A 25,273-nucleotide genomic window follows, 5' to 3' on the forward strand; every position below is an offset into this window, starting at 1 on the left:
GGTTCATGTTCCTGTTTTAATAACTTCAACTTATTTGCTACACATCTAATTTACTAATACGCACACAACTCACATATATAGAAAAGTTTGATCATTACATCTTCCAACCCTATTCAACGAACGAATGAGTGAATACTCAAAATTGCACCTTGCACTGTACCATTATTCAAAGCCATTCAAGAAACCAGAATTGCAAATCTAAAGGTTAAATCAAAATGTCGATTTTCTAGCATGTTATTAGTAATAAAAAATACTATGCAGTGAACATGATGTAAAATGAAGCTGGATAAAGCAAAATCATCTATAAAAACAAGCAACGTGCTACATCATGAAAGAAAGTAGATTAATTAAGATTATAGTTTACCAATTCTTTCATGCCACACAAACGTCGTAAACAAGGCAGAAATGTCAAAGCATAACTTTATAAAGCTTGGATTAAATTGCCCATCCCTATTCAATGTCTAAATTTCAGAAAAATAGCATCCTAAAGCCAGCCAAGATGCCGAGAAGCAGAAGCATTGTCCCACATGTAAGAAACAGACAAAGAACACGCCTTTTCTTCCTTGGATGCAAGCGGATTAAAAGCGAGACGATGGTCTCCAGGATAAATTCACCATCGAGATAGTACACCTGCAAAAAACCAATAATATTACAAAATGTAAAAACAGAACTTTATTGACGAAACAAAAACTAGAAAAAACTGCAGAATCATTTCAAAATAGAAAAATGAAAACATGCACTAGCATATTATTGAGTATTTAAAGAAAGGAATGCATGGTCTTAAAACGTATCAGATACATTAAAATGTGTATGAACGCTATAGCTGCACACATTCTCGTGTGTGCATGAAATATGGGGGAGAGTATACCGGAGCGCTGTTCAGAAGAGCAAGTGCTGCGGACACATGGAAAGTGTATATAAGTAGCTTTTCTAACATGTGCGGGAGCCAAACTGGAGAGGAAACATTGAATAAGTTCAATATACGTGGTCTGTAACCAGTCAACTGTACAGAATAAGCAAGAGAAGTGGCAGGTCCCACAAAAAGCAAAGTCAATTGGCAAGGAGAAGTCAAATTGTTTTTTTGGATTTCTGAACGAGTCGAAAAGTTTCCGTAATTCCCTTGCGTGTGTCTTAATATGCACTCTGGATCATCTGCCCTGGAATATGTCATTTCAATCAACATTGACCCCGGGGGCAGACCTGGGTCCATACACAATTCGCTCTGCAAACGAAAACACAAGCAAATCAGTACAGTCATAGCCTAATAGATGGTCAGATGAAAAAAAATATATTAGAACAAGCTAGAAAATATATGCAAGACACAGTTCAAATAAATTTCATAGACAACAACCATCAAGCAACAGAGTAACGCATTGAAGACTCCAAGTTTTGCTTTGGTAGGATGCATATTGCCAACCTCTGAGCATGGACAGACTCCGGTCATCTGCGATTTAGACCATCCATCACCACATTTGGGAATCTGAACAACATCCTTCGCTCTCAAGCAAAAACTTTTGTGGCCTGGTATTTTAGTGAAACTTGTGTTTCCTTGTGCATCAAATTTAGTATGACTCGAGCAGGGAATCTCTCCAAAAGGTATATGGTCGTCCAAACAACTAAGAGAGTGATTAATTTCTTCAATTCGCTGGCTTTCTAGCAGCCAATGATTTGGAACGCAAAATCCCCTTCCAGAATGACTCGTGTCTATCCTCATGATGTTGGCATCACTATTGGTGGCATGAGAATCATCCACTAGATGTTGTTTTTGTAACGACTGAAGATGCAACATATTCAGTTTCTGCACCCAATTTTCAGTGTTCTGAACACGAATACCATCTACTTCCAATATAATATCCCCTGGAGACAAATATCCGGCCAAAGATGACATTGGAGGAACATTCAACACCTGAGGAAAAAAAAAATCCAGTGTCCCTAAAAATATGCTCTTCCAGCATAACTACACATAAAACAACCTAAAATTATGCAGTGCAGCAGAAGTATACACAATTTGTCTTCTGTAACCTCAGCTAAATACACAGCAACATATCATAATTTGAAATCAAATGCGCCTGAAGTAGAATGGGGAGCAATACCACTGGATTTTCACCATGATTGTACATGCAGTATAGAAGTGTAGGAAGTGATGCCAGTGTTAACCAACATACTGCACAGCACTGACAGTGATAAAGGAACAAATACCAGTATGATCAGTTTGCATGCAATTGTGTTAAACATCGATACAAAGTGATTATAAACCCTATAATTATATGACCAGAAAAGGGTGCCAAAAGCATGAATGCCAGCACGGGATCAAGATTACAATGTACCCTGGCATAATTTAGTGTTAAAAAAACCAACTGAAAACAAATTTCTGAACAAAGAATTCAACACGACATGACTTGCATATATCAATCAGGCTTCATAATGGATGCAAATATTTTTCATAAAAACGTATAAGATGTAGGAAACCCAACATTAACTTATCACAGCATTATGCCAAATGCCAGCACAGTATATGCGAAGCACCCGAATAGAAGACAAAAGTTGCAGTGTGTCATAGTCGAAAGCAACGAAAGCTCCAGGAAACAAGAGTGCTAGGAATACAGCAATATACTCAATATGCACACCTTCACTGCTTGCTTTACAATAATGCACCTACAACACCTCCGCTAAGAACCAAATATAGACATGACTAAAAACAGATGCTGCTAGAATACAAATACATTTCCCATCCCAGATCAAACAAATAAACTTGTTTTCATCATTCTAACTTTTACTAGGGGCATTCAACTACAATTAACATCCCTCACTAAACACTAGTAATGTATTGTGCACAATAAAATATAAACCAAATTGGCAACATAACCAAATATAGACATGACTGAAAACAGATGCTGCTAGAACACAAATACATGTCCCATCCCAGATCAAGCAAATAAACCTGTTTTCATCATTTTAACTTTTCCTAGACTTGGGTAATTCAGTAACAATTAACATCCCTCACTAAACACTACTATGTAAGAGTGCACAATAAAATATAAACCAAATTGGCAGCATATGTGACTCATGGATTATGTCATAGAGCAGTCAATTTTTAATTTAATTTATATATTAATGTCCACAAATGACCAACATTGACCAATACGACTGCAATATTTAAAAAGGAATAAATGAGCATAGGTAGTGCGATAGCAATTTCCATACCAAAAAGCTAAAGAGCATAAGGTGTGCAAAAGCATCTCCAGATAGAAGAGAAGAAATATCGAAATGAAAAGAAAGAAAAGATAGAAGGGAAGCAGCAAGACTAGTAGAGAAACACCAAAGACAAGCAAAGAAATATGCAAGGAACCAAAGAAACGCAGAGTTGAGCCATTGTTAAGTGGTCTCTTTTTGCGGGAATTGTCTGTAGATTGGAAAAAAGTTGGTAAATAAGGTTGAGCTCCCAGCCAGATTGGGGACCCTGAACCTGCACCATTTCACTGAACTTGTAGTGGTGTCAAAGTGGTCTCTTTCTTCTGGAATTGTCTGCAGACTGGAAATAGTAGGTAATCAGCCTAGAGCTGCTAGTTTGAAATATGAGTACACCAAAAAGCAATTTATTTTTTTTAAACTTGAAAATATTGGTCATTTGAAATCTTAGCAACTTGACTCATTTTCAACCGGGCATTAAAATTGAAATATTTTTTACACAATCACAAAAAACTTTTGGAAAAAAGAGCAATGTGACATGACGTATTTAATTCTTTTAAATAAAAATAAATAAATAAATAAATATATATATATATATTGTAAGTTTGGTAGGACCTTCCGTTCATTCATTTTGCAAAACACAGGGTACATCCATGAAAGACGTTCCGTGGCTTCAACCTGCCCAGTGGGAAACCAGGTTTGTTGGCCATCGGACCGCATTATAAGCCATCCAAAATCTGGGAATCTTAAGTCTTTCAAACAAAGCCTTTTAGGATTGTATGTCTATAAATTAGTTCACCCTTAAAATGCTAACATAAGTACTACTAACGGACATATACATCATCAAAATAAACAAAAAAAAAGTTGCTTGCTACTACTCCATCAGAGCTAGGTCCTTAGCGCTAGAACTTGGCGATTCTGATTGAGAAAGGCAAGGAATGTGCTTCTCAATACGACCAAGGAGAACATTGGGATGCTGAATTTGAAATTGAACAAGTTGAAATTCTTTCTAAATTTCCTGGAAACCAGGGTCAGATTTAATGGAACCTGTAGAATTCATAATAGCTCGGGCCACAATACTCTTCATCATCCAGTAAAGATGCATTGTCTGTTTATACTGAGTGAGCCTACCTCGAGTATGGCCAAGATCAAGAACCAGTAAACGCCAATCCTCCAGTTGCACTTCATTCTCAGCCCACTAGTTGAGGTCTGCCTCCCATGCCGCAATCAGTTGCTTTACCTGAGCAGGAGTACCTGTATTATAAGCGTGGGCCGCTGCATTGATATGTTGGGCATCATATTTTCTACCACTCCGTCTCGGTGGTTGCGATGAGGAGGATCCTCGTCCACCTCGGTTCCCAACCTTTCGACTACGACCCCAATCCCCAATTCCCGACGGACCAACACTCGGAGATGGCCGAGCCATATCTATCAACCACCACTTCACCACAGTATACTCGTCCACCCGAACCGACCAAACCACCAACCGGGAGAAGTCCAGCAGCGTGCAGGCTGAGCAGAACCCCAAACTAATTAGACCTAACACATATACAGATGAAAAGAACAGGAAGCAAATAACATTAGGCATGGGTCGTGCAAGAATATAATGTTGATTTTTTGGGTAGCATCGGATGTGCTCTAGCTCCGAAATTTTGTGGAGGGGCTAGAATACCTAAGATCTCCAAAACCCAAAATCGTTTGGAAAAATTCCACCCGAATTTTGAGTTATTAAAATAATTAATATTTTTAATGGGGTTCCTAAGTCTAAACTTAGGAAAATACAAATATTAATGGGTATTAATAGAAATATGGGTGAGAAGCTTCTAGGAGACTAGGATCAAATCTGTTTTAATCTTCGCCGTTGATTAGGGACTTAATCTCGGTCATTGATTCATCAACAGGAAAAGTATAAGAGGAAGCTTGAGGGTCAGTTGGAGATACACCAAGTTGATCAGTCAGTGCGATTTTTCTGGGGTGTGGTTTGTTGGGAAAATCGAACAAGTAATCTGAGTTGTAGTGAGAGGGGCAGAAGCAAAGATTTGGATCGGAGAGGAAGTTTTGAGACAAAGGGTACATAGTAGAGAGGCAGCTTGAGCATCAAGGAGGCAGCGCAAAGGCCTACGTAGCATAGGAGGGGCTCACGTAGAGTTGACGCAGACCAAGAGGGTCTCTTGTAGTGGCAGTGCAGAGTATTCGTCAGTAGTCCGAGATTTCGCTGAGGAGGTAAGGTTTTGAGCCGGGAGGGCTGAACGACATACTTCATTCAGCGAATTGATCCAGCAGAAGGGGTGACGCAGTTCTCTAGAGGCAAGACGTTGGACCACGCAGTAATTGCATAGGGACTTCGCAATGGTTGCCAGGAGGAGCTAGATCACTCATTGGATCAGCTGTGACTTGATAAATGAGGTAAAACCCTTGTATCTATTTCTTGTTGCCGTGATTTCTCTGTAAGGTTAGCCGGTGTGAGAGGCAACCTGTTGTACTCAGATTCTACTTGCTTAATAATACAAACCCTCTATCTGTTGCACTGGTTTTCCCGCATTGGGTTTTTCCGGAGATGTGTTGTCCAAAAATAACGGTGTCACTTGTGTGATTGTCTCATCTATTGTTTCAGTTTATGACTTGTATGTCAGTGTACTCTGCAGTTTCATTTACAATTTTGTTTACATCACTGTTTATCTAATTAAATAACTTGTTGAATGAAATAACAAGTAGGAGATGTTAAACCAATAATTGCAGTAGGACTTCTACTTGTAAAGATTCAAAAAATTTCACATGGTATCAGAGCATTGCAAATCATAGGACACTGAAGCCATCAACCGGGAGATGCAGCAAATCTGCTATAGAGACGCAGTTGTCCCAAGTGACAGCATTGTTTTAGAGCTAGAGGAGCAGCTGAAGGAGTGACGTAGTGCCAGAGGAGTGACACAGAAGCTCACACAATGCCTATGTCAGCTTTCTGAGCCAGGAGGAGGAGACGCAGTAGCTGAGAGGAGCTCATGCAGTGACTTCGTCAGCTCTCTGGGCCAGCGCAAAGTCTGAGGGGCTCAGAGCAATCAGTGGTCGGGGAAGTAGGAGCAGTGAAGATTCGATCTGTGGTGCTGGTGGGACGTTGTCGCTGTTGTTGCAGAACAATGTCTATGGAGAAGAAACCGAGGTAGAGGGAGTCACTGCCTTAACAGATTTCTTGCCAGGGAAATCTAGATCCGGGTTGCTAATCAGCAGCAAAGGAGGATCGGAGAGGGGTGATTCAACATTATTTGGCAAAAGGATTTCCGTGAAGGAAATCAGGACTTAAAAGGAGTCTAAAGGGAACTTGTTCCTTTGAGGATTTCTAGCGCCAGAAATCCCGATCCAAGTTTTGCTGAGGCAGTAGCAAAAGAGGGAGAAGAGAACCTGTTTGACACTCATTTGAGCAGAGATGGCAGTTAATGGACTAAGGGATCATGATAGATTGGATGGAGCATCCAACTTTGTCATCTGGAAGGCCAGGATCCTGGCAGTCTTGGACAAGAATCACATCAAGGATTATGCCTTGAAGGTGGTTGTTGTTTCGGTCAATGTTGATCCTCTCAAGAAATACAAGGAGGCTCAAGCAAAGGCAAAGTGCATGATCTTGGACAAGGTCAAGGATCATGTGGTCCCACATATTGTTGAAAATGACACAGCAAAGGAGATGTGGGAGGCCTTGACCACTTTGTATGAGGGAACTTTCGTTCAACAGAAAATGTTGCTTGAGAACCACCTGAGACAGTATCTAATGCAGAAGGGAGAAGAAATTGATCTCTTCCTTCTCAGGTTGCAAGGGATTCGAGACCAGCTGACTTTCGTGGGGCCTACACCAGATCTTGAGTTCATGGTCAGGACTGCCCTGAATGCAATCACTGAAGACTGTGAGACCTTTGTTCAGAGAATCTTAGGCAGGGCTTCTCTCCCCACTTGGGAGGAGATGTGGGCAGCTCCTCGACAGGAAGAGATCAGACGGTTAACCAAGGCAGGAAGTAGCGGCAAAGGAATCAGAGTCAAGGAGGAAGAGGAGGATGCATCTCTCGCATCAATGCACAACAAGGGCAGCAAAAGAGGAAAAAGAAAGACAACCAAAGTCAAATGCTTCAGATGTGGGGAACTCGAACATTTCGCCACTCAATGTCCTCGAAAGAACGGCAAGGAAGAGAAGTTTAACTCTAAGGCTGCTCCAGCGAAAGCTGACAAGGAGGACGATGACGAGGATTGCGCCATGAGTGCTCATGCACCTCTGGAGAAGAGGTGGGGCGATATTGAGTTGTAGTCGAGAGGACTACACAGGGGCAGGATCCTTGAGGTGCCCAAACTCTTAGATCACATATCGCTACAGGAGCCCTTAATGACAGTAGCAGAATGACAGGAGTCAGTGCAAGGGATGATGAAGCGACAGTGGCAAAGCTAGAGTGCCAAAGTATGAAGCAGTGCAGTAGAGTGTTGAGCAGTGCGGGAGGCACAGAGCAGATACAACAAGAGCGAGTAGCATCAGAGGATTAGCACAGATTAGTAGCAGACGTAGCTTCAGCATCACGAGGTATGCAGGATTCCAGACTGACCAGCATGTTAGCTTTTGGGTGGATTTTCAGTTGCTTACTTCTCAGCAACTGAGATGCAATGCAGCAGTTAGCAATAGCAGTGCTATTGGCAGCGTGGTGCAACATATTGAGAGGGAGTTGCAGTGCAAATTTAGCAGTGATAGTGGTAGTGTCATGGGCAACAATACAGGATGCAACAGTGCAATGGATGAAGGGCAGCAGACCAAGCATTAGCAGCACAGAGGACCGATGTCATGAATTAGCGTGATGCTTCTATTGGGAAGTATTGCTAAGCACATTCCTCGCTAAGAGGGAGTGTTGATTTTTTGGGTAGCATCGAATGTGCTCTAACTCCGAAATTTTGAGGAGGGGCTAGAATACATAAGATCTCCAAAACCCATAAATCGTTTGGAGAAATTCCACCCAGATTGTGAGTTATTAAAATAATTAATATTTTTAATGGGGTTCCTAAGTCTAAACTTAGGAAAATAAAAATATTAATGGATATTAATAAAAATATGGGTGAGAAGCTTCTAAAAGACGAGGATCAAATATGTTTTAATCTTAGCCATTGATTAGGGACTTAATCTCGGTCATTAATTCATCAACAGGGAAAGTATAAGAGGAGGCATGAGGGTCAGTTGGAGAAAAGATGATTATTTTCTGTAAGGCCTGACAAAGATGGCCTCCTAAATGTGCTAAGTTTTTGTACTTAGGATGCGTGTTTTTTTACTGTTGCCATTCACTATAGTCTTGCTTATTTTATATGAAGAAATTGATGATATTGTAAGCACTTGTTTTGGAAAAACTTGTAACAAAGTTTCATCCCAGGGTTTCGGGGGTGAGGACTTCATCATCTGTCGTTTCAAAATTGGCAAATGTAAGGCGCTTCTTATGTGCTTTCAGCTTTGCAGTTTATGAGATTATGTACATGTTTGTAAGCCACCTTTTATGTGAAAAATTGGGGACTGTTTATATTCTTTAAAGTTGCAACAATTTGGCATTATTTAGGAGTTCAGTGGAAATTGTTTCAAGCCAAGACTATCCTTTGTAGATCGAATTGGTGTATTTTCTTAAAGGTTGTTCATATCAGAGATTGTTATTGAACTAGATTGAAGTTGTTGCCAGGACAAGTTCTCTTGGATTCAAGGCTGGTACAGGAACATATCTTTTTGAGGCCTGAATTGCTTGTTGCCTTGTTGGAAGCTAAATTCTCAGGTGAATTGGAGAAAATTCATTTTTGAATGAGGAGTCTGTTTTCCGGATATCACCATTCTTTGTGTGTTGAATCTATTGCAAGCTGCCAAGATTGATTTGAAGTTGTTGCCATAAGTTTATATAAAAGAGCAATTGGTGTCCATCTTTTCCTCATTGTTTTACTATTTTTTGAGGTTAAAAATGGCTCCAATTGGTGCAATATTAGAGTTACTAGACAATCTAATACTCTCTACTATGGATAATACAGTCAAAATCGGCAAGGATTTTCTCACAGATATTCATAGTTGTTTACAAGATGTACATGAAAAGATTGACTTTTTACAGCTTGAATCTCAGCTTCAGCAAGAAGAATTAAAATAGAGGAATCATCATTCTCAACCTGTTTATGTTCAGAACATTGAGACAGCAACCCATCAGCAGCAAGTCAATAATGTTACAATTCATTCAGATTTAGTACCCAATAAAGCAACAAGATTACATGCAAATGCAGAAGTTCAGCTTGCACTTCCCAAGCCCATCGTCAAACCTGTTAGTGTCAATCTTTCCAGCCTTCCTCCAATGATCAAATATGCTCTTACAAAATGGTCTCAGAGTGTCAAGGTCAAATTTTGTCATTTCAAAGTCTTCAAGCAAAATTTGGTCATTAGGCATTAGGTCTAGGGTTTGCTTTCACTCCTTCTAAAGTTGTCCAAATGTCGGTCCATGTCATCATTCAGCTGAGTCTATCATCATTCATAGGGTTGTCATTATCATGTCAGTGTCTAATGAGTCATTTTACACCTTGTTCATGCTTCAGTTGCACCTAGGCAAGGTCATTTCCTTCTCCTAGGGTTTTGAAAGCTAATTTCTCTTGGATGGTCAAATCATTAGCAAAACTTGTATCCAGATGTTCATACACCTTCCCTATCTTTCATGTACCTTTATCAAACACTTCCCATCACTGAGATCCCCCAAATTCCTCATTTTTGCACAAATCCTAGTTTCTTGCCACAACTTGGCAATTTTCTAGGCTAAGCCTGTGTTTTGCTCTTTTGGACCCCTTCCCCTCACTCCATCTCTAAGATTCCACTTTCCCTTGCTTCCTAACATCCCTCCCTACTTCCAAAAATTTCCCCAAGAATTTAGAAGCCCCTTATCCCCTTCATTTCGCTTCATTTCGACAAAATCCCTTGTTCCACACATCGGGATAAGTTTCACTCAAATGATGTTTCAGAGCAATAAAAGATGAATTTTGGAAAACTGAGAGAGGTTTTTGTTCAAAACATGCCAAGAAAGAAAAACCTCCTTCACTTTTTACACAGGTATAATGGTTTTGGAGAAATGTCACAAATACAATCACCTCGGGAGAATTGATGCACCTCTGAAGTGACCTTGGGAAAATCAGGTTTTCTCCTAGCTTGGTTGGCCAAATAACTTTCTTGATGAGTCAAATGATAACTAGACACAAAGAGCTTTCCAATGAGCTATCATGAGCTCAATTTGGAGTTGAGGAAGGCATTCAAAAGTTGACTGCAACAGCACTCTGCCTTGAGGCAGCCTCATTTGGCACATTTTGACCAGTCTTGGGAGATTTGATTTTTGACAGGGCAAATGAACTCCAAATTGAAAAATTCCAGTTGTGTTGGAAAGTAGACTCAAAGACCTTTCCAACGAGCTATCCTGCGCCCAATTTCGACACCGGGAAGGCCTCCAAAAGCCTCCTGCAAAATGCACTATGTAGCTGGGTGCGCGCTACGCATCAGGTTGGGCGCGCTACGCACCCAGGGCCCGCTACGCATCAGCGCGATTTTCTCAGTGTAATTTTGTTCAGGCGCGCACCAGATGGGCGCTACGCGTTGGGCAAGGTGCGCTACGCGTTGGGTTTTTCGCCCAGTGACTTGCCAGCAAGCTCTCAAATTCTCTCTTAACTCAAGAAAAATACAAGTAAGCTTCTTTTCCATGGCTAGTTTCAGTTTTCCAAGATGAATGTGAAAGAAATATGATAAAGATGCCATGAAAATTAGAAGTAAAAACCCTAAATTGCTGTGTGAAATTTAAAGACCTAGTTTGTGCTAGGGTTTCAAGGTGTTATGCTGTCCAAGGTTTTCCCATTTTGATCCTTCTTTTTCCCCACATTCACCAGCATTCTCCTTAAAATTGCCCATAAAATTCTATAATATCCCTCCACAAAATCCCAAACCCTACATTATCATAATTTCCTATGCCCTTGCCCTTCCCTAAATTCCTTGTTTATTTTTATTGTCCCTAATTCCCTCATGTTTCCCTTTCCCTAACAATTCCCTTGTATTTATGTCCCCTTGGTAACAGCATTTGAAAAAGTCAAACAGCAATCAATTGTGTGCACAGTCAGCATATACATTTCAGCCATCCTGTCTTCAAAACTATGTCAGAAACCGAATCAGATTATGAGCAGAGTTATGACAGTGATTCAACACCAGAGATAGAAGTGCCAAGGAGGCATCACAAAGGCGGTAAAGGTGGTCGGCATGTCAGCGAGGAGCCCACTTCTTTGGCTCATTTGCAAGCATGTCCACTTGCAATGAACTGTTTTCAGTACCAATCATGTTTTGGATATTGTGAGCGGATCTCACAAATTCAACATCACAGAGAACTAGCTCGCTTGTTTGTCCTACATTTGCAGAATGGTCATGTGAACCTTGCAGGAGTGGACTTCACCCTATCACCCGAGATTGTTGCTCAAGCCACCGGGATACCAAATGTAGGGGAGGAATGGAATAAGCGCCAGCAGTTAGATAGATTTCACTATGAGCCATATATCAAACCCGGGTGTATGAGACACTTAACTGTTGTTTTTCCTTTCAGATTCCTAAGGGATGAGTATGCACCGTTGATGAGACTCATTATTCGCTATTTCACTTGTGAGGGCAGATTTTCACGTCTCTATTCGTACCATATTCGTTTGTTGATGCATTTCACAAGGGTACGAATGATGAACATTCATTTTTTCATGTGTTGCAATATAGAAAGGATGGTGCCCTTGGTACAAAGGAAGAGCCCAGCACAGCAGCACAAGAGTATTTATCATTATGCACTGATTAAAATCATAGTGATGCATCAGTTGGCACAGCAGGGTATTGCTTGGGAGGATTTCATTTCTCGCGACTTTTTCACGGTGCCACAGCCACCTCCCGAGATTGTCCATGATGAGGGAGGGCCTTCACATCAGTTTGACATTCCTGAGCCCGAGCATGTCAGCGCTCCTTCATATGTTACATATCAGAGAGGCCACAGGGCCTTATTTGCATCTGCACGGGGAGTATTATCTCCACCTAGAGTGGAAGGGGTCTCGCCTTCTTCATCAGCACAGCGAGTATTATCTCCACATCAGGTGGAAAGGGTCTCGCCTTCTGCAGGCACAGGTACAGGATAGAGGCAAGCAATCCATGTTGGATGAGGGACCTTCAGGAGATCCGGACACAGATATTATTGATCTTGATATCAGTTCTCCTAGCTCGGAGCTAAAGGAGGTCATTCAACAACAAAAAGCTGAGAATCACTTGTTGCAACAGAAATTGGAAATGGCCAATTGGACAATCAACTACTTGGAGCAGCGTAACAAGCAGCTAGAAGATGAACACACTCTTGATGAGTTGCGGCGAATCCGAGAAGACCGAAACTTGGCCCGAAAGGGACCCGGTGATTTGACACCTATTGAGCAAGGGTCTATGCTCATCCGGGTGAACACTCATTTAGAGAAATTGTTAGCCAAGGCAAACAGAGACAAAGATATGCTCCGCCATATGAAGAATCATTACTGGGCCTGCATGCACGTTTGCAAAGCGAAAATGAAGATCCTTAAGAGGCGATTTAGCAAGGCATTAAAACGGCGAAAAAGGCTCGATCCACTCCAAATTTTGGCCGAAGCCTCCTTGAAGGAGCATGGTACTTGATGATACACCCCCAACTCAAATCTCAAAAAATTTGGAGAAGTTTTGGTCAATTTTGAAATTTTTGTATTGAAAACAGGTTTTTGCCCTCAACGCGTAGCGCGCCACGCGCTACCCTGAAGATGGGGAGGCCCAATTCAAGAAAGGTTTGCATTTTTGGATTTGTCATGATAAAATACTCCTGTTCAGCCACTGCCAAGACATTTCATCAAGTTTTGGACCCCCAAAAGGTCAAAAAACATGCAAAAAATGACCTTCTGCCCCTTTTTGGACACACAGGAAGCAGTCTTGGGAGAATTCATTTTTGGAGGGGCAAATGGGCACCAAATTGAGAAATTCCACTTGGGTTGGAAAGTAGACATCCAGACCTTTCCAACAAGCCCACCTGAGCCTCATTTGGATGCCGGGAAGTGCCCCAAAAGTGGGCTGAAAGGCGCGCTACGCGTAGAGATTTGGCGCGCTACGCATCAGGGAAATTTTCCAGTTTTTCATCTACAGTACAGGACAACGCAGCTATTTGACCAGTTTTGACTTTTCATGGGATTTTTCACCCTCTTTGATGTAATTAATGTATTTTCATGTTGACATGACACTTTTTTACCTATTCTAGAAGATTCATTCATAAAATGGCAAAAAATTAATGAATGAATTGGTTTCCTAGCTTATAGAGGCAAGTTGTTTTGATTGCCTAGATTGTAGTGCTCAGTTTAGAATTGGTTGAAACAGCTCCTAGGATGATGAGCTCGACCCCTAGAGGCAAGGAAATGTGTTAGCTTGCCTATATTATGTATCTTCTTAGTCATTTTCAGGGTTGGACTCTGGAGGGATAAGCTTAGACTGTATTACACTTTGTATCTCTGCAATTTTGGCAAAGGAAAGACCAAGGTTTTGCAGCACTATTTGGGATTCATGTGGTTATTTGTGTTGATGGTGTGTTACTCTCATGTACTTGTAAGTTTGTTATGTGTATCATTTTCCTACTATTCTCTTTTGCAAATTAAGCAAATGAAGTGTTAAGGTAGAATTCATGGTTTTCTATGCTCTGCCTTTAAGTTTGCTTAATATCTATGTTTTCATCTGTTTAAGGAGAACTCCTGAAAGTTTCTTGCTCTCCTTAGCTCCTCACCAGTCATACCTTTCCATTCAATTCCTTTAAAGGCATCAAAACAATCACCTACCTTGCCCCAAAAAGACCTCTGCAAAAACTGTGTCTCATCCCCGCACCCAAAATTGCCTTGCCCTGTTGTCCAACAAAACCCTAAAAATTTGAAATCAAACTTTCCCTATCAATTTACTAGCCTAAAATCAGTATTCTTTATTGGTCATCTCAGCCCCTTTGAAGACCTTTTGCCGAGATAGACCCGGAGAGAGCCCTCTCCTGTCCTCGTAGGGCTAGCTACGAGGCTGAGCTTGGTTTGATGTTGCCTTGAGTTTTTGCCTTCCTCAGCCTGAGGCAGATTTCGAGCGCTAACAAAACCTTGGGAAGAGCTTGTCCACAACAAGCACAGAACTGGTCTTGGATATGACAAGGACATGTCCTTCCATATTCCAGACTACTCCAAACCAATCCAATTTCAAAGTGTTGGATTTCTTCAGGACGGTTCATCTTCACCTACTCCTCATGACAATTCACCTCCAGTTGTTCCAGATTCTGACCCTCTTCCACAACAACAGATTATGAAATGCCAACACTGTGACCGAGTTGGCCATCTGAAAGATCATTGTTTTGATCTTCGTCCATGTAAGCACTGTCATAAAACCACCCATTCTTCAAACAGATGCTTCAAAAACAGACCTCCTGCAAGAACAAAGATTCATCTTGGATGGATCGCTTCTTGGAAATGGGCATCAACAGCCAAGAAGATATTTCAGTCACATGTCAGAACTTGTTCTAGAGTATTGAACAGTCTTGCAGTTGAGTTTTCTCCATCATCTCACCTTGTATCTTATAGGGGGGGAAATGATGGTCATCTACAAGCGTCAAAGTCACATCAAGCGAGCCTGAGCCACAACCTGCCACACCAGTTCCATAGTTGTAGCCAGAGACAAAGATGCCCCTGAGCATGCCTTCAATTGGTAATCTGGGACACTTCCTCTAGTAGAAAACTTCAGCTTCTTGCCAGTTTCAGAAGAATTCCAAGAATAGAATTGGGGACACTTACTCTAGCAAAAGAGTTCAGCTTCTTGCCAGTTTTGGAAGAGTTCCAGGAATTGCATTAAGCATTCCAGAGTTGTTGGTCATCCTTAAACCATCACAGGTTGAGACCTCCCTTTTCAGGTTAAGGTTCTCCCTTTTATGCGGGGTGAGACCTCTTTTTCACGGTTGAAGGTTTCCCTCTTCAAAACATCAGGAACACTTTCTCTAGCAGAAAACTTGAGCTTCATGCCAGAATTGGAAGAGTTCCGGGAACTGCACTAAGCGTTCCAATGTTGGTGGTCATCCTTAAACCACCGCCCTTTATACCAACATTTCAGAGAGCACATTCAACCTAGTGCTACCATGCATTTTTTGCACATTTTGTATTACAGCGCTCTTCTTGGACTCATACATAACCCTTCGGAATTGGGGGGGAATGTTGGACACCTAATCCTCTAAGGGTTAGTGTGGAAGCGGAATAGATTAAGGAAGTCCAAGAGACCTTGGGATGTGGAACCCAACAGTCAAACCATGTACTATAAATGTACATGTTTGTTAATAAAAAATGTACTCTCATGTTTTATCTTTCATACTCTTTCTGCCATGTGTGTGTTTAACAGAATTAAACTAAAAATGGATTTACGCTTGCACATTTAATATTTTAATGTGGCCTATGGCCCATTAAAATTTTAATTTATTAATCCTTTGATTCATTTTACTTTCGTCACATTGAAAGAACAATTTTGATTTCTTCAGTTACCATTAAAGCAATTGCCTAACGAATAATTAAAGTGCTAATTTCAAAGTTTCTTGGTGTTATTTGGTGATTAAATGCATTTTCATGATTTCTCTATGGTCAAAGTGCGACAAATGTTTTAAATCATATTGGCTATAGGAGAAAGTTGAATGTTCTAGATCTGAATTCCTAACGAAAATCATTTTAAATTTGGAATCTCTTGCATGTTAAAGTTTTGAGAGTTTACATTGATCATACCTGATTGTCACTATTCGTCACATATTGGAAAATTGTTCTGGATAACTTGTTTTTTTACTTAATCTATGGTTAATTGAGCATAAAGGCACTAGTCTATAATTATTTCTATCTTGTGGTCGTGTCTTGGTTACATTAGCGTTTAATCTATTCATCTGAGTTAATCAAAACCCATTTACATTTGTCAAGTTGTCCATCTTTAAGTCTCCTAGAGCCTGTGTTCCACAGGCTTTTTCATTCATTCACCTTAGGGACTACCCCCCTTGACTTCTAAGAGAGAGTCTAAACGGAGTGAGTAAGGATTAGAGTGATAGCCCTTGCTCTGAGCGTTGTCGCGGTGCCTAGACACTTTGTGCGACAACATACTATCAATGTGATTATTGGTTAATGTGATCGCTATTGGAAATTGGCATTGGGCTGCTAAAAGAACATTGAAGTAATTGTGCTAAGCATAGAACATACCATTATTATCTAAATTTAACAGAATTTATTGTTTATCAATGGAGTCATTGCATACGTCACCATAAACTTGTTTTATCCATCAAGTCATAAGTTATTTAGCTACATCCTCAACTAATCCATATTCAATGTGAGTCATCGTCATCCACATTTATGGTCACCCACTAATATTAAGACTCCTAACAACACTTTATTGAATTTGACCACTCTAACAGTCATTTTATATCATTAAAGATGTCCATGCTATGATACTCTCCTAAATCAATCAAGTGTCTTCCATGAGTAGTAAACATGGGTAAACATGGGATCTATTGAAGCTTGATGAAGCTCCATGTATTGTTGATTGACTTCCAAAATGAGAAACCTAACGGATCAAAATATATATTATGGTTGGAGAATTCTATCTAGCCAATTCACCCATACCATTAAGTAATTGCTCGAGTGACTTTCATGAGCAATTACTATGGAATTTGTCAAAGCTCAATAAAACCCCATGTCTTGTTGGTTCACTTCAAAAACCATTAAGAATTCAAAATAAATATCGTGGTTGGAGCATTTAGCCAATTTTTGTATTGAAGTGAAACATAAGGATCACCTAAGGTGAAAAATCATGTGATCTTGAGCTACAAATCACAAAAGGGGGAGTTAACATTCGACAACATACTTTGACAAAATTGTTGAATTTTAAAGCTATGGTCAGTCTTCATAATTATTATTTTAGCCATTGTTGTATTTGTAAAGCATGTTCTTTATGTTATTGTCAAAAGAGAAAAATATTTGACATGTTCTTCATGTCGGTTCTTAAAAGAGAAAATTGTGAAATTTTGGCTCCAAGAAGCCAGGTCGGCCCTCCTCCTAGTCAAGTCGGCCCCAGTCTAAGAGGCACCCTTTAGGCAAGGAAGAAGATTATATAAAGCACACGTTCTCCATCATTTGGAAACCAATTCGCATCTCCTTCTATTCAAGACAATTCGGATGCTCTGAGGCTAAATCACTGTGATGAAAGAAGGCTGAAAATGACAAAATATCTGTGATGAAAGAAGGCCAAAAATCTCTATGATCTCTGTGATGAAGGAAGGATGAAATCTCTGTAAGGCTAAGTAACCAGATTCGTTAGATAGGGTCCACGAACCGGAATCCGACGTGTCAGACACGATTCGCCCGAAAATCGTGTCCAAAAAACATGACACGTCGAATCCCAAGCGTGTCACGAAATTCACCAGCGTGTCACGATTTTTCACATCGTGTCAGGCAGAATTGGGCGGCGGTTGTGTCACCGAACCTACCGTCATTGCAACAATGAAGGAAAGTCGTGCAAATTAGAAATCAAGTTTTGCGCAGACCGAAGCCGGTTGTGGAAAAAGCAGTTGCAAGAGGCCACAGGGCCGAATTTGTTGACGGTGAGTATATCGTTGAGTTTCATTTTGGTCAGCGCCCATTGTCATGAGACAAAATGTAATATTCCTAATTAGCCATGGCTAATTGGAATATTCGATTTTGTTCAATTTTTGCCTTCTATAGTCATTCGTAAATAAAAAGTGAGAAAGGGGGAAATAACTCACTTTTAGAATAAAAAGTCACTTCCTAGTAGCACAACATTGTGACTTAAAGGGGAGCAAAGGGGGCCAAAGGGGGACGCAGAAATGGAGCCCACGCAGACACATGGAGGAACTGCGCAGGAGGGAAGACACACGTGGCAAGAGGGGAATCACACAAGAGGAGGTGAGCCTTGGGATTGAGAGAGGCAAAGGCTATAAAAGAGAGAGGAGCCCCCTCATTTGGATCATCTCGGTTATGAGCATTTGTAATAGTCGTTTCGACTTAGAGCACACTGGCTGTTTAGCTAGTCTGCAGCACTGTTTAGTGCATTGAGTGTCTTCGTTCGGAGATCTCACCCTTAGCCCCGGGGGACTTCGAGTGCCTGCTCGGGCAAGGTATTTCCATTGGCATTCCAGCAGTAGTTTCATTATCATTTCCGCAACAGTTTCATCAGCGTTTTGGAGGACTGCGCAGCACTGAGAGGAGGATGCAGTTCTTTCTGGCGGGAGCCTAGGTTGAGGGTTTGCAGGAGGATTTGTGCTGAGAGGTAGAGCAAGGGATCAGCTCTTGCATGTTGGAGAGTTTTGGAAGGAGTTTCAAGCAGTTTTCTGGAGGGTTTCATTTAGTGGCACAGCGCAGAGCATTGAGGGACTGCGCAGAACCCCAAGGGGGTGATTTTCGGAGGTCAGCCATTTCAGAAAAGCTTTCTGGGTTTTTCTGGGGTTCTTGAGTAGAGTCTGATTCCAGAGTTTCATCCTTTTCCGAGGAGGGGAGCAACCCCAAATCCTCATTCGATTTCCAGCAGCAGCAGCAGCACGATAGTTTTCCAGCAGTTGGGACGCAGATCAGTGTGAGGCCAATCCTTTGTTATTCTGAGTGTATTTCTTCACTTGCCTTGTGCAAGTCAAGGTGTTGTCCTTCTTATCGCCTTTATACTCATCCTTTACTCAGTATAATAAAATGGCTTAGCATTTCTCGCTGCATTTCTTATGTATCTGTTTATATTTCATATGTACATTATTGTTGCTGCACTACTATTATATCTCTATGATTTTCTCGGCTATTATACCACTTGAGCGTTTTTCTAGTTGAGATTTTGCTAGGGTTTGAGGAATATTCCAAGTTAGGGATATTACAGTGGTATCAGAGCATAGATCTAGCTCAGCCTGTGGAGCTAGCAGTCTATGACACCAAGGGAGAAACCCTACATCTGTTACAAAGGTAGGAAATACAGAGACGGTGAGCGTAGGTTGGAGAACACCTACGGAGAGGGAGACTGTGTTCGGGTAGAGGACACAGAACAGGAGGAGCCTGTGGTGGATGCAGAGCAGAAGGATCAGATGGCAGACTAGGACGGGAAGAGATTTGCGGATATGCTCCTCAAATCAGTGCAGGATCTGTCAAGGCAGATTGAGGTGATGGGCCAGAGATTCACAGCAGTAGAGGCTAGACAGCGTGAGAGCCCACGGGTTTTCCAGGTTGGTGAGGGATCGGGTACATCCCACCATTTGCCAGAGCAGTGGGATACTACGCAACAGGTGGCCTCACATGTCCCTACACGCTCTACCATGCCCACTTTCTTAGGAGCAGACACGGGGGCCGTAGCCCAACAGGAGACAAAGCCTGGTCATATGGGCGATTATTTAGCAGAGTACCAGGCCTATGGGCAGGAGTTCAGGGAAGCCCTCTCATTCAGAGACTTTGTTCAGCTCCAGCGGGACAGTAAACGCCACGACCATCACCGAGGATACCAGCATTATCATGATGGTGACACCCACCGTGCAGCGAGTAGATTTCACTCGCCTATGTTTGATGGTTCATCAAACAGTTCGGAAAAGTCTTGGGTGGAGAAGCTGGACATTTATTTCCAGCTTAACCAGATGTCAGAGATAGAGGCCATCTAGGTGGCAACATTGCATTTGGATGGTGAGGCCCAGGATTGGTGGTTTCATAGGATGGTTACACTAGGGCACTCCACAGTGACGACATATGCCGAGTTTACCGGGAGACTGATGGAGCGATTTGATCGGAGGGATGCAGAGCAGCATTTTGTTGAGATGACGAGGCTCAAACAGACAGGGAGCCCAGAGACCTACATTGCAGATTTCTTGAGGGTCTCTGTGATGGTGCCAGACCTATCCATGGCACGGAGGGTCTATATGTATGTTGAGGGGTTAGCAGAGCCACTTCGAGGTTTAGTCCAATCCACTAGACCAGCCACACTCCAGGACGCTATCAGCAGGACCCGGGACTTACAGGATGTCTTACCCAGGACCCGGACACCTTACCCCCAGAGACAGACTTTTCAGTCTAAGGGGAAGGATGTGAGGATTCCACCTCCAAAGGGGAATGCAGGACGAGTATAGCTTGATGATGATGCCAGGAGGGAGCTGAAGAAGAAGCAGTGATGCTTCACTTGTCAGAAGCCATGGGCACCAGGGCATAGATGTGTTGCTGGCAAGGCACACTTTATTGAGGTCTTCTCTGACAGTAGTGGAGAAGAGGATGACGAGGATGATGTGGAGGCAGGAGATAGCCATGTCGTACAGGGACCTTTGCCACCTCCATCGACAGCAGCAGGTGGTGCATCTTTTGCACCCAACAGAGGGGCCCTTGCAGCATTGCGAGGAGTTCCCAAGTATCTGACGCTATGCGTACGAGGGACAATACGTGGCCAGCGAGTATCAATTTTGGTTGACAGTGGGGCGACCCACAACTTCATCGTTGCATAGATGGTTGAGCGGAGAGGTATACAGGCAGAGAGCTTCAATGGGTTATCAGTCTTGGTCCCAGGAGATCAGACCATGACATGTGCTCGTTATGTTCCAAAGCTTTCAGTGACGATGGCCACCTACACATTGACTAACCACTTTTTCGTGGTCAATATTCCAGACACCAACATGATACTAGGTGTTCAGTGGCTTATCACTCTAGGGAAGATCACGACAGATTGGAAGACCCTAGAGATGGAGTGGGATGACGAGAAGACAGGGGGGCATGAGAAGATACGGGGACAGCACACATATCTGCCTTAGACTGTTTCGGCTCATCGGATGGAGGAAGTCTTCCGAAAGGGAGACATAGAGTGGGCAGTAGAGCTGCGTGCATCAAAGGCAGGGACTACGGGGCAGCCGGTACATCCAAAGATACAGTCTATCCTTGATCGGTATGCCATAGTGTTTGGGGAGATTCCACCAGGACAGCCACTGGATCGGGGGTTTGAGCACACCATCGAGCTTGAGCAGGGCATACAGGTCGTGATTACAACCCCTATAGGCACCCCAAGGCCTATCGGGATGAGATTGAGCGGGCTATCCAGGAGTTGCTGGCTCTTGGGCATATCCGACCAAGCACGAGTCCTTTTGCTTCTTCTGTGGTGTTGGTGTAGAAGAAGGACGGTACATTAAGGATGTGCATTGACTACAGGGCCCTGAACAAGAAGACCCTGAAGAACAGGTACCCCATACCCAGGATCGATGAGTTGATGGACGAGTTGAGAGGGGCACGTTTCTTCTGCAAGATTGATTTGAGATCAGGGTACCATCAAATTCGCGTGAGTGAGCAGGACATTCCCAAGACCGCCTTCAGGTGTCACTATGGGCATTTTGAGTTCTTGGTGATGCCTTTTGGGCTAACCAACGCCCCAGCTACATTTCAGTCCTGCATGAATCACATCTTCCATAGTCACTTGAGGAAGTTTGTGTTGGTATTCTTCGATGATATTCTCAGCAGGACTTGGGAGGAGCATCTCCAGCACAATGAGACAGTATTGCATATCTTACAGGGGCAGCAGTTCTATGCCAAACTCTCCAAGTGTGAGTTTGGGTTGACGGAGATGTTGTATCTGGGACACATCATAGGAGTGGACGGAGTGAGAGTCCACAAGGAGAAGATCAGGGCCATCAGAGAATGGCCGAAGCCGAGAAACGTGACGAAACTTCGAGGATTCACCGGCATTTGTACTTACTACCAGAAGTTCGTCAAAGGTTTCTCACAGCTTGTTGTACCCCTGACAGATTTGACAAGGAAGGGGGCATTCAGTTGGTCGGATACAGCGCAGCGAGCCTTTGACAGGCTCAAGGAGGTTATGAGCAGCTGCCCCATGCTTGCGTTGCAAGATTTTACACAGCCATTTGTTTTGGAGTGTGATGCGTCAGGAGAGGGGATCGGTGCAGTATTGATGCAGGGAGGTCACCCTATAGCCTTTAAGAACCGGAAGCTCCTTCTGCACGAGAGGTTGTATTCCATATACGACAAGGAGATGCTAACCATCATGCATGCATTGGCTAAGTACCGGCAGTATTTGGTGGGTAACAGGTTCAGGGTGAGGACTGATCACAACAGCCTCAAGTTTTTTTTGGAGCAGAAGCAGCTACAGGAGAGGCAGCAAAAGTGGATCAATAAGATCCAAGCGTATGACTTTGACATTGAGTATGTCAAGGGTAAGAACAACGTGGTAGCAGATGCCCTTTCACGTTGTCTCTTATGAGCTTGGATACAGACTAGAGGGCTCGACTCTTAGTAGAGTACTCCAAGGATAGGTTTGCATGTGAGGTTCTGGATAGGCAGGTGGCAGATGACAGGTACAGACCGGATCTTCTTGACTGAGGGGTCTCAGCTCAAGAAGAAGATACTCCAGGCATCACATGATTCACCTTTGGCAAGACATCAGGGGTTTACCAAAACCTACAGGGCCATTAGAGAGAGGTTCTCATGGAAGGGCCTCAAGGAGGACGTACTCCAGAACATCCAGGAGTGCGATGTTTGCCAGAGGAACAAGGGGGAGATGAGCCATCCCACAGGTTTATTACAGCCTCTTCCCATTCCGGAGGGGAAATGGGAGAGTATTTCAATGGACTTCATCACAGGGTTGCCCATGGTACAGGGCAAGGATTGTATCTTTGTCATCGTTGATCGACTGACGAAGTACGCACATTTTTTTGCCATATTCACACACTATACAGCAGCACAGATGGTCGAGCTGTTCTTCAGGGAGATCTTCAAGCTACATGGTCTTCCTAAGACCATCGTCAGTGATAGGGACAGCCGTTTCATGGGCGGGTTTTAGTAGGAGCTTTTCCGGTTGGTGGGGGCGGAGTTGACACCGAGTACCAGTTATCACCCACAGACGGATGGGCAGACAGAGATAGTTAACAAGTGGCTGGAGGGCTACTTGCATAACTATGTCAATAGGCAGCAGCGAGCATCGCTGAAATGGCTGCATCTAGGGGAGTACTGCTACAATACTTCACATCACATGTCCACTGGTATGTCACCATTCTATGCCTTATATGGGTATCATCTTTTATCTTTTGTTGATGTGGTGTTTGGTGATAGCAGGGCTCCTAGAGCCAAGATTTGGATCCAAGAGAGTCAGGATATCCTCCGAGCTCTCAAGGATAACATAGCTACAGTGCAGAACCAGCAGAAGCTGTATGCCGACAGGGGTCGGGTGGAGAGGCAGTTCGAGGTATGGGACATGGTCTACCTACAATTACAGCCATACTGACAATCGTCACTGAAGCAAAAGGGGGCTGAGAAGCTCAAGCCCCGCTTTTATGGGCCATACAGGGTGATACGCAGGATTGGACAGGTTGCATATGAGTTGGAGCTGCCCCAAGGCAGCAAGATTCATAACATTTTTCATGTATCATGCCTGAAGAAAGCATTGGGGTAGCAGATGACCGGGACAGATGAGCTACCACCCATGGATGATGAGGGGCAATAGCAACCGGAGGCTATGATTGATACCAGGGAGAGGCAGCTGCGGAGTAGGACGATCCGGGAATTCTTGGTGAGGTGGAAGAATTTGCCGAATAAGGATGCCACTTGGGAGAGCGAGGAGATCTTACAGCATCCATCACTTCAGTTGCTTGAGGACAAACAACATTTTGCCGGGGGAGACTGTAATATTCCTAATTAGCCATGGCTAATTGGAATATTCGATTTTGTTCAATTTTTTCCTTCTATAGTCATTTGTAAATAAAAAGTGAGAAAGGGGGAAATAACTCACTTTTAGAATAAAAAGTCATTTCCTAGTAGCACAACATTGTGACTTAAAGGGGAGCCAAGGGGGCCAAAGGGGGGCGAAGAAATGGAGCCCACGCAGACACATGGAGGAACTACACAGGAGGGAATACACACGTGGCAAGAGGGGAATCACGCAGGAGGAGGTGAGCCTTGGGATTGAGAGAGGCAAAGGCTATAAAAGAGAGAGGAGCCCCCTCATTTGGATCATCCCGGCTATGAGCATTTGTGATAGTCGTTTCGACTTAGAGCACGCTGGCTGTTTAGCTAGTCTGCAACAATGTTTAGTACATTGAGTGTCTCCGTTCAGAGATCTCACCCTTAGCCCCAGGGGACTTCGAGTGCCTGCTCGGGCAAGGTATTTCCATTGGCATTCCAGCAGTAGTTTCATCAGCATTTCAGCAGCAGTTTCATCAGCGTTTTGGAGGACTGCGCAGCACTGAGAGGAGGACGCAGTTCTTTCTGGCAGGAGCCTGGGTTGAGGGTTTGTAGGAGGATTTGTGCTGAGAGGTAGAGCAGGGGATCAGCTCTTGCATATTGGAGAGTTTTGGCAGGAGTTTCAGGCAGTTTTCTAGAGGGTTTCATTCAGTGGCAGCGCAGAGCATTGAGGGACTGCGCAGAACCCCAAGGGGGTGATTTTCGGAGGTCTGCCATTTCAAAAAAGCTTTCTGGGTTTTTCTGGGTTTCTTGAGTAGAGTCCGATTCCAGAGTTTCAGCCTTTTCCGAGGAGGGGAGCAGCCCCAAATCCTCATTCGATTTCCAGCAGCACGGCAGTTTTCTAGCAATTGGGACGCAGATCAGTGTGAGGCCATTCATTTGTTATTCTGAATGTATTCCTTCACTTGCCTTGTGCAAGTCGAGGTGTCGTCCTTCTTATCACCTCTGTACTCATTCCTTTACTCAGTATAATAAAATGGCTTAGCATTTCTCGTTGCATTTCTTGTGTATCTGTTTATATTTCATATGTACATTATTGTTGTTGCACTACTATTATATCTCTGTGATTATATCTCTGTGATTTTCTCGGCTGCTATACCACTTGAGCGTTTTTCTGGTTGAGATTTTGTTGGGGTTTAAGGAATATTCCGGGTTAGGGATATTACACAAAATTTACACCAATCGACTTAACCACAAAGGGATTCGACTGGAAATGCATGTGGGGAAAGGCACAGGCCAATTTGAGCTTCTGTCAAAAGAAAAAATAAAAAAATAAACCCAAAATTTGTCTACAGCGACACTGAATTCTTTG

At 42.9% G+C, this 25,273-nt stretch overlaps 1 protein-coding gene across 7 annotated transcripts in view; it reads right to left on the bottom strand.

Moving 5' to 3' along the window:
• Positions 1–277: 277 nt before the first annotated feature.
• The window catches only part of LOC149205187 (Peptidase M50 family protein), a 118,992-nt gene continuing 93,996 nt past the window's right edge, over positions 278–25,273 (bottom strand). For 4 of the 7 annotated variants that reach the window (XM_089394939.1, XM_089394943.1, XM_089394942.1 and 1 more), the window contains 5 exons: positions 2,485–2,655; positions 2,094–2,174; positions 1,352–1,906; positions 869–1,222; positions 278–630 (listed from right to left, as the gene is read on the bottom strand). In XM_089394939.1, coding sequence (XP_089251065.1) covers positions 469–630; positions 869–1,222; positions 1,352–1,906; positions 2,094–2,174; positions 2,485–2,655 — 1,323 coding nt within the window. In that variant the 3' untranslated portion in view covers positions 278–468. The remainder of the gene's footprint in view (positions 631–868; positions 1,223–1,351; positions 1,907–2,093; positions 2,175–2,484; positions 2,656–25,273) is intronic. The other 3 variants (XM_089394941.1, XM_089394940.1, XM_089394945.1) reach the window with 3 other exon arrangements.

This window comes from Pinus tabuliformis, chromosome 1_2 (assembly GCF_031772625.1).
Source record: "Pinus tabuliformis cultivar Carrire ecotype Pingquan chromosome 1_2, CPIR1, whole genome shotgun sequence".
NCBI classification, from domain to species: domain Eukaryota; kingdom Viridiplantae; phylum Streptophyta; class Pinopsida; order Pinales; family Pinaceae; genus Pinus; species Pinus tabuliformis.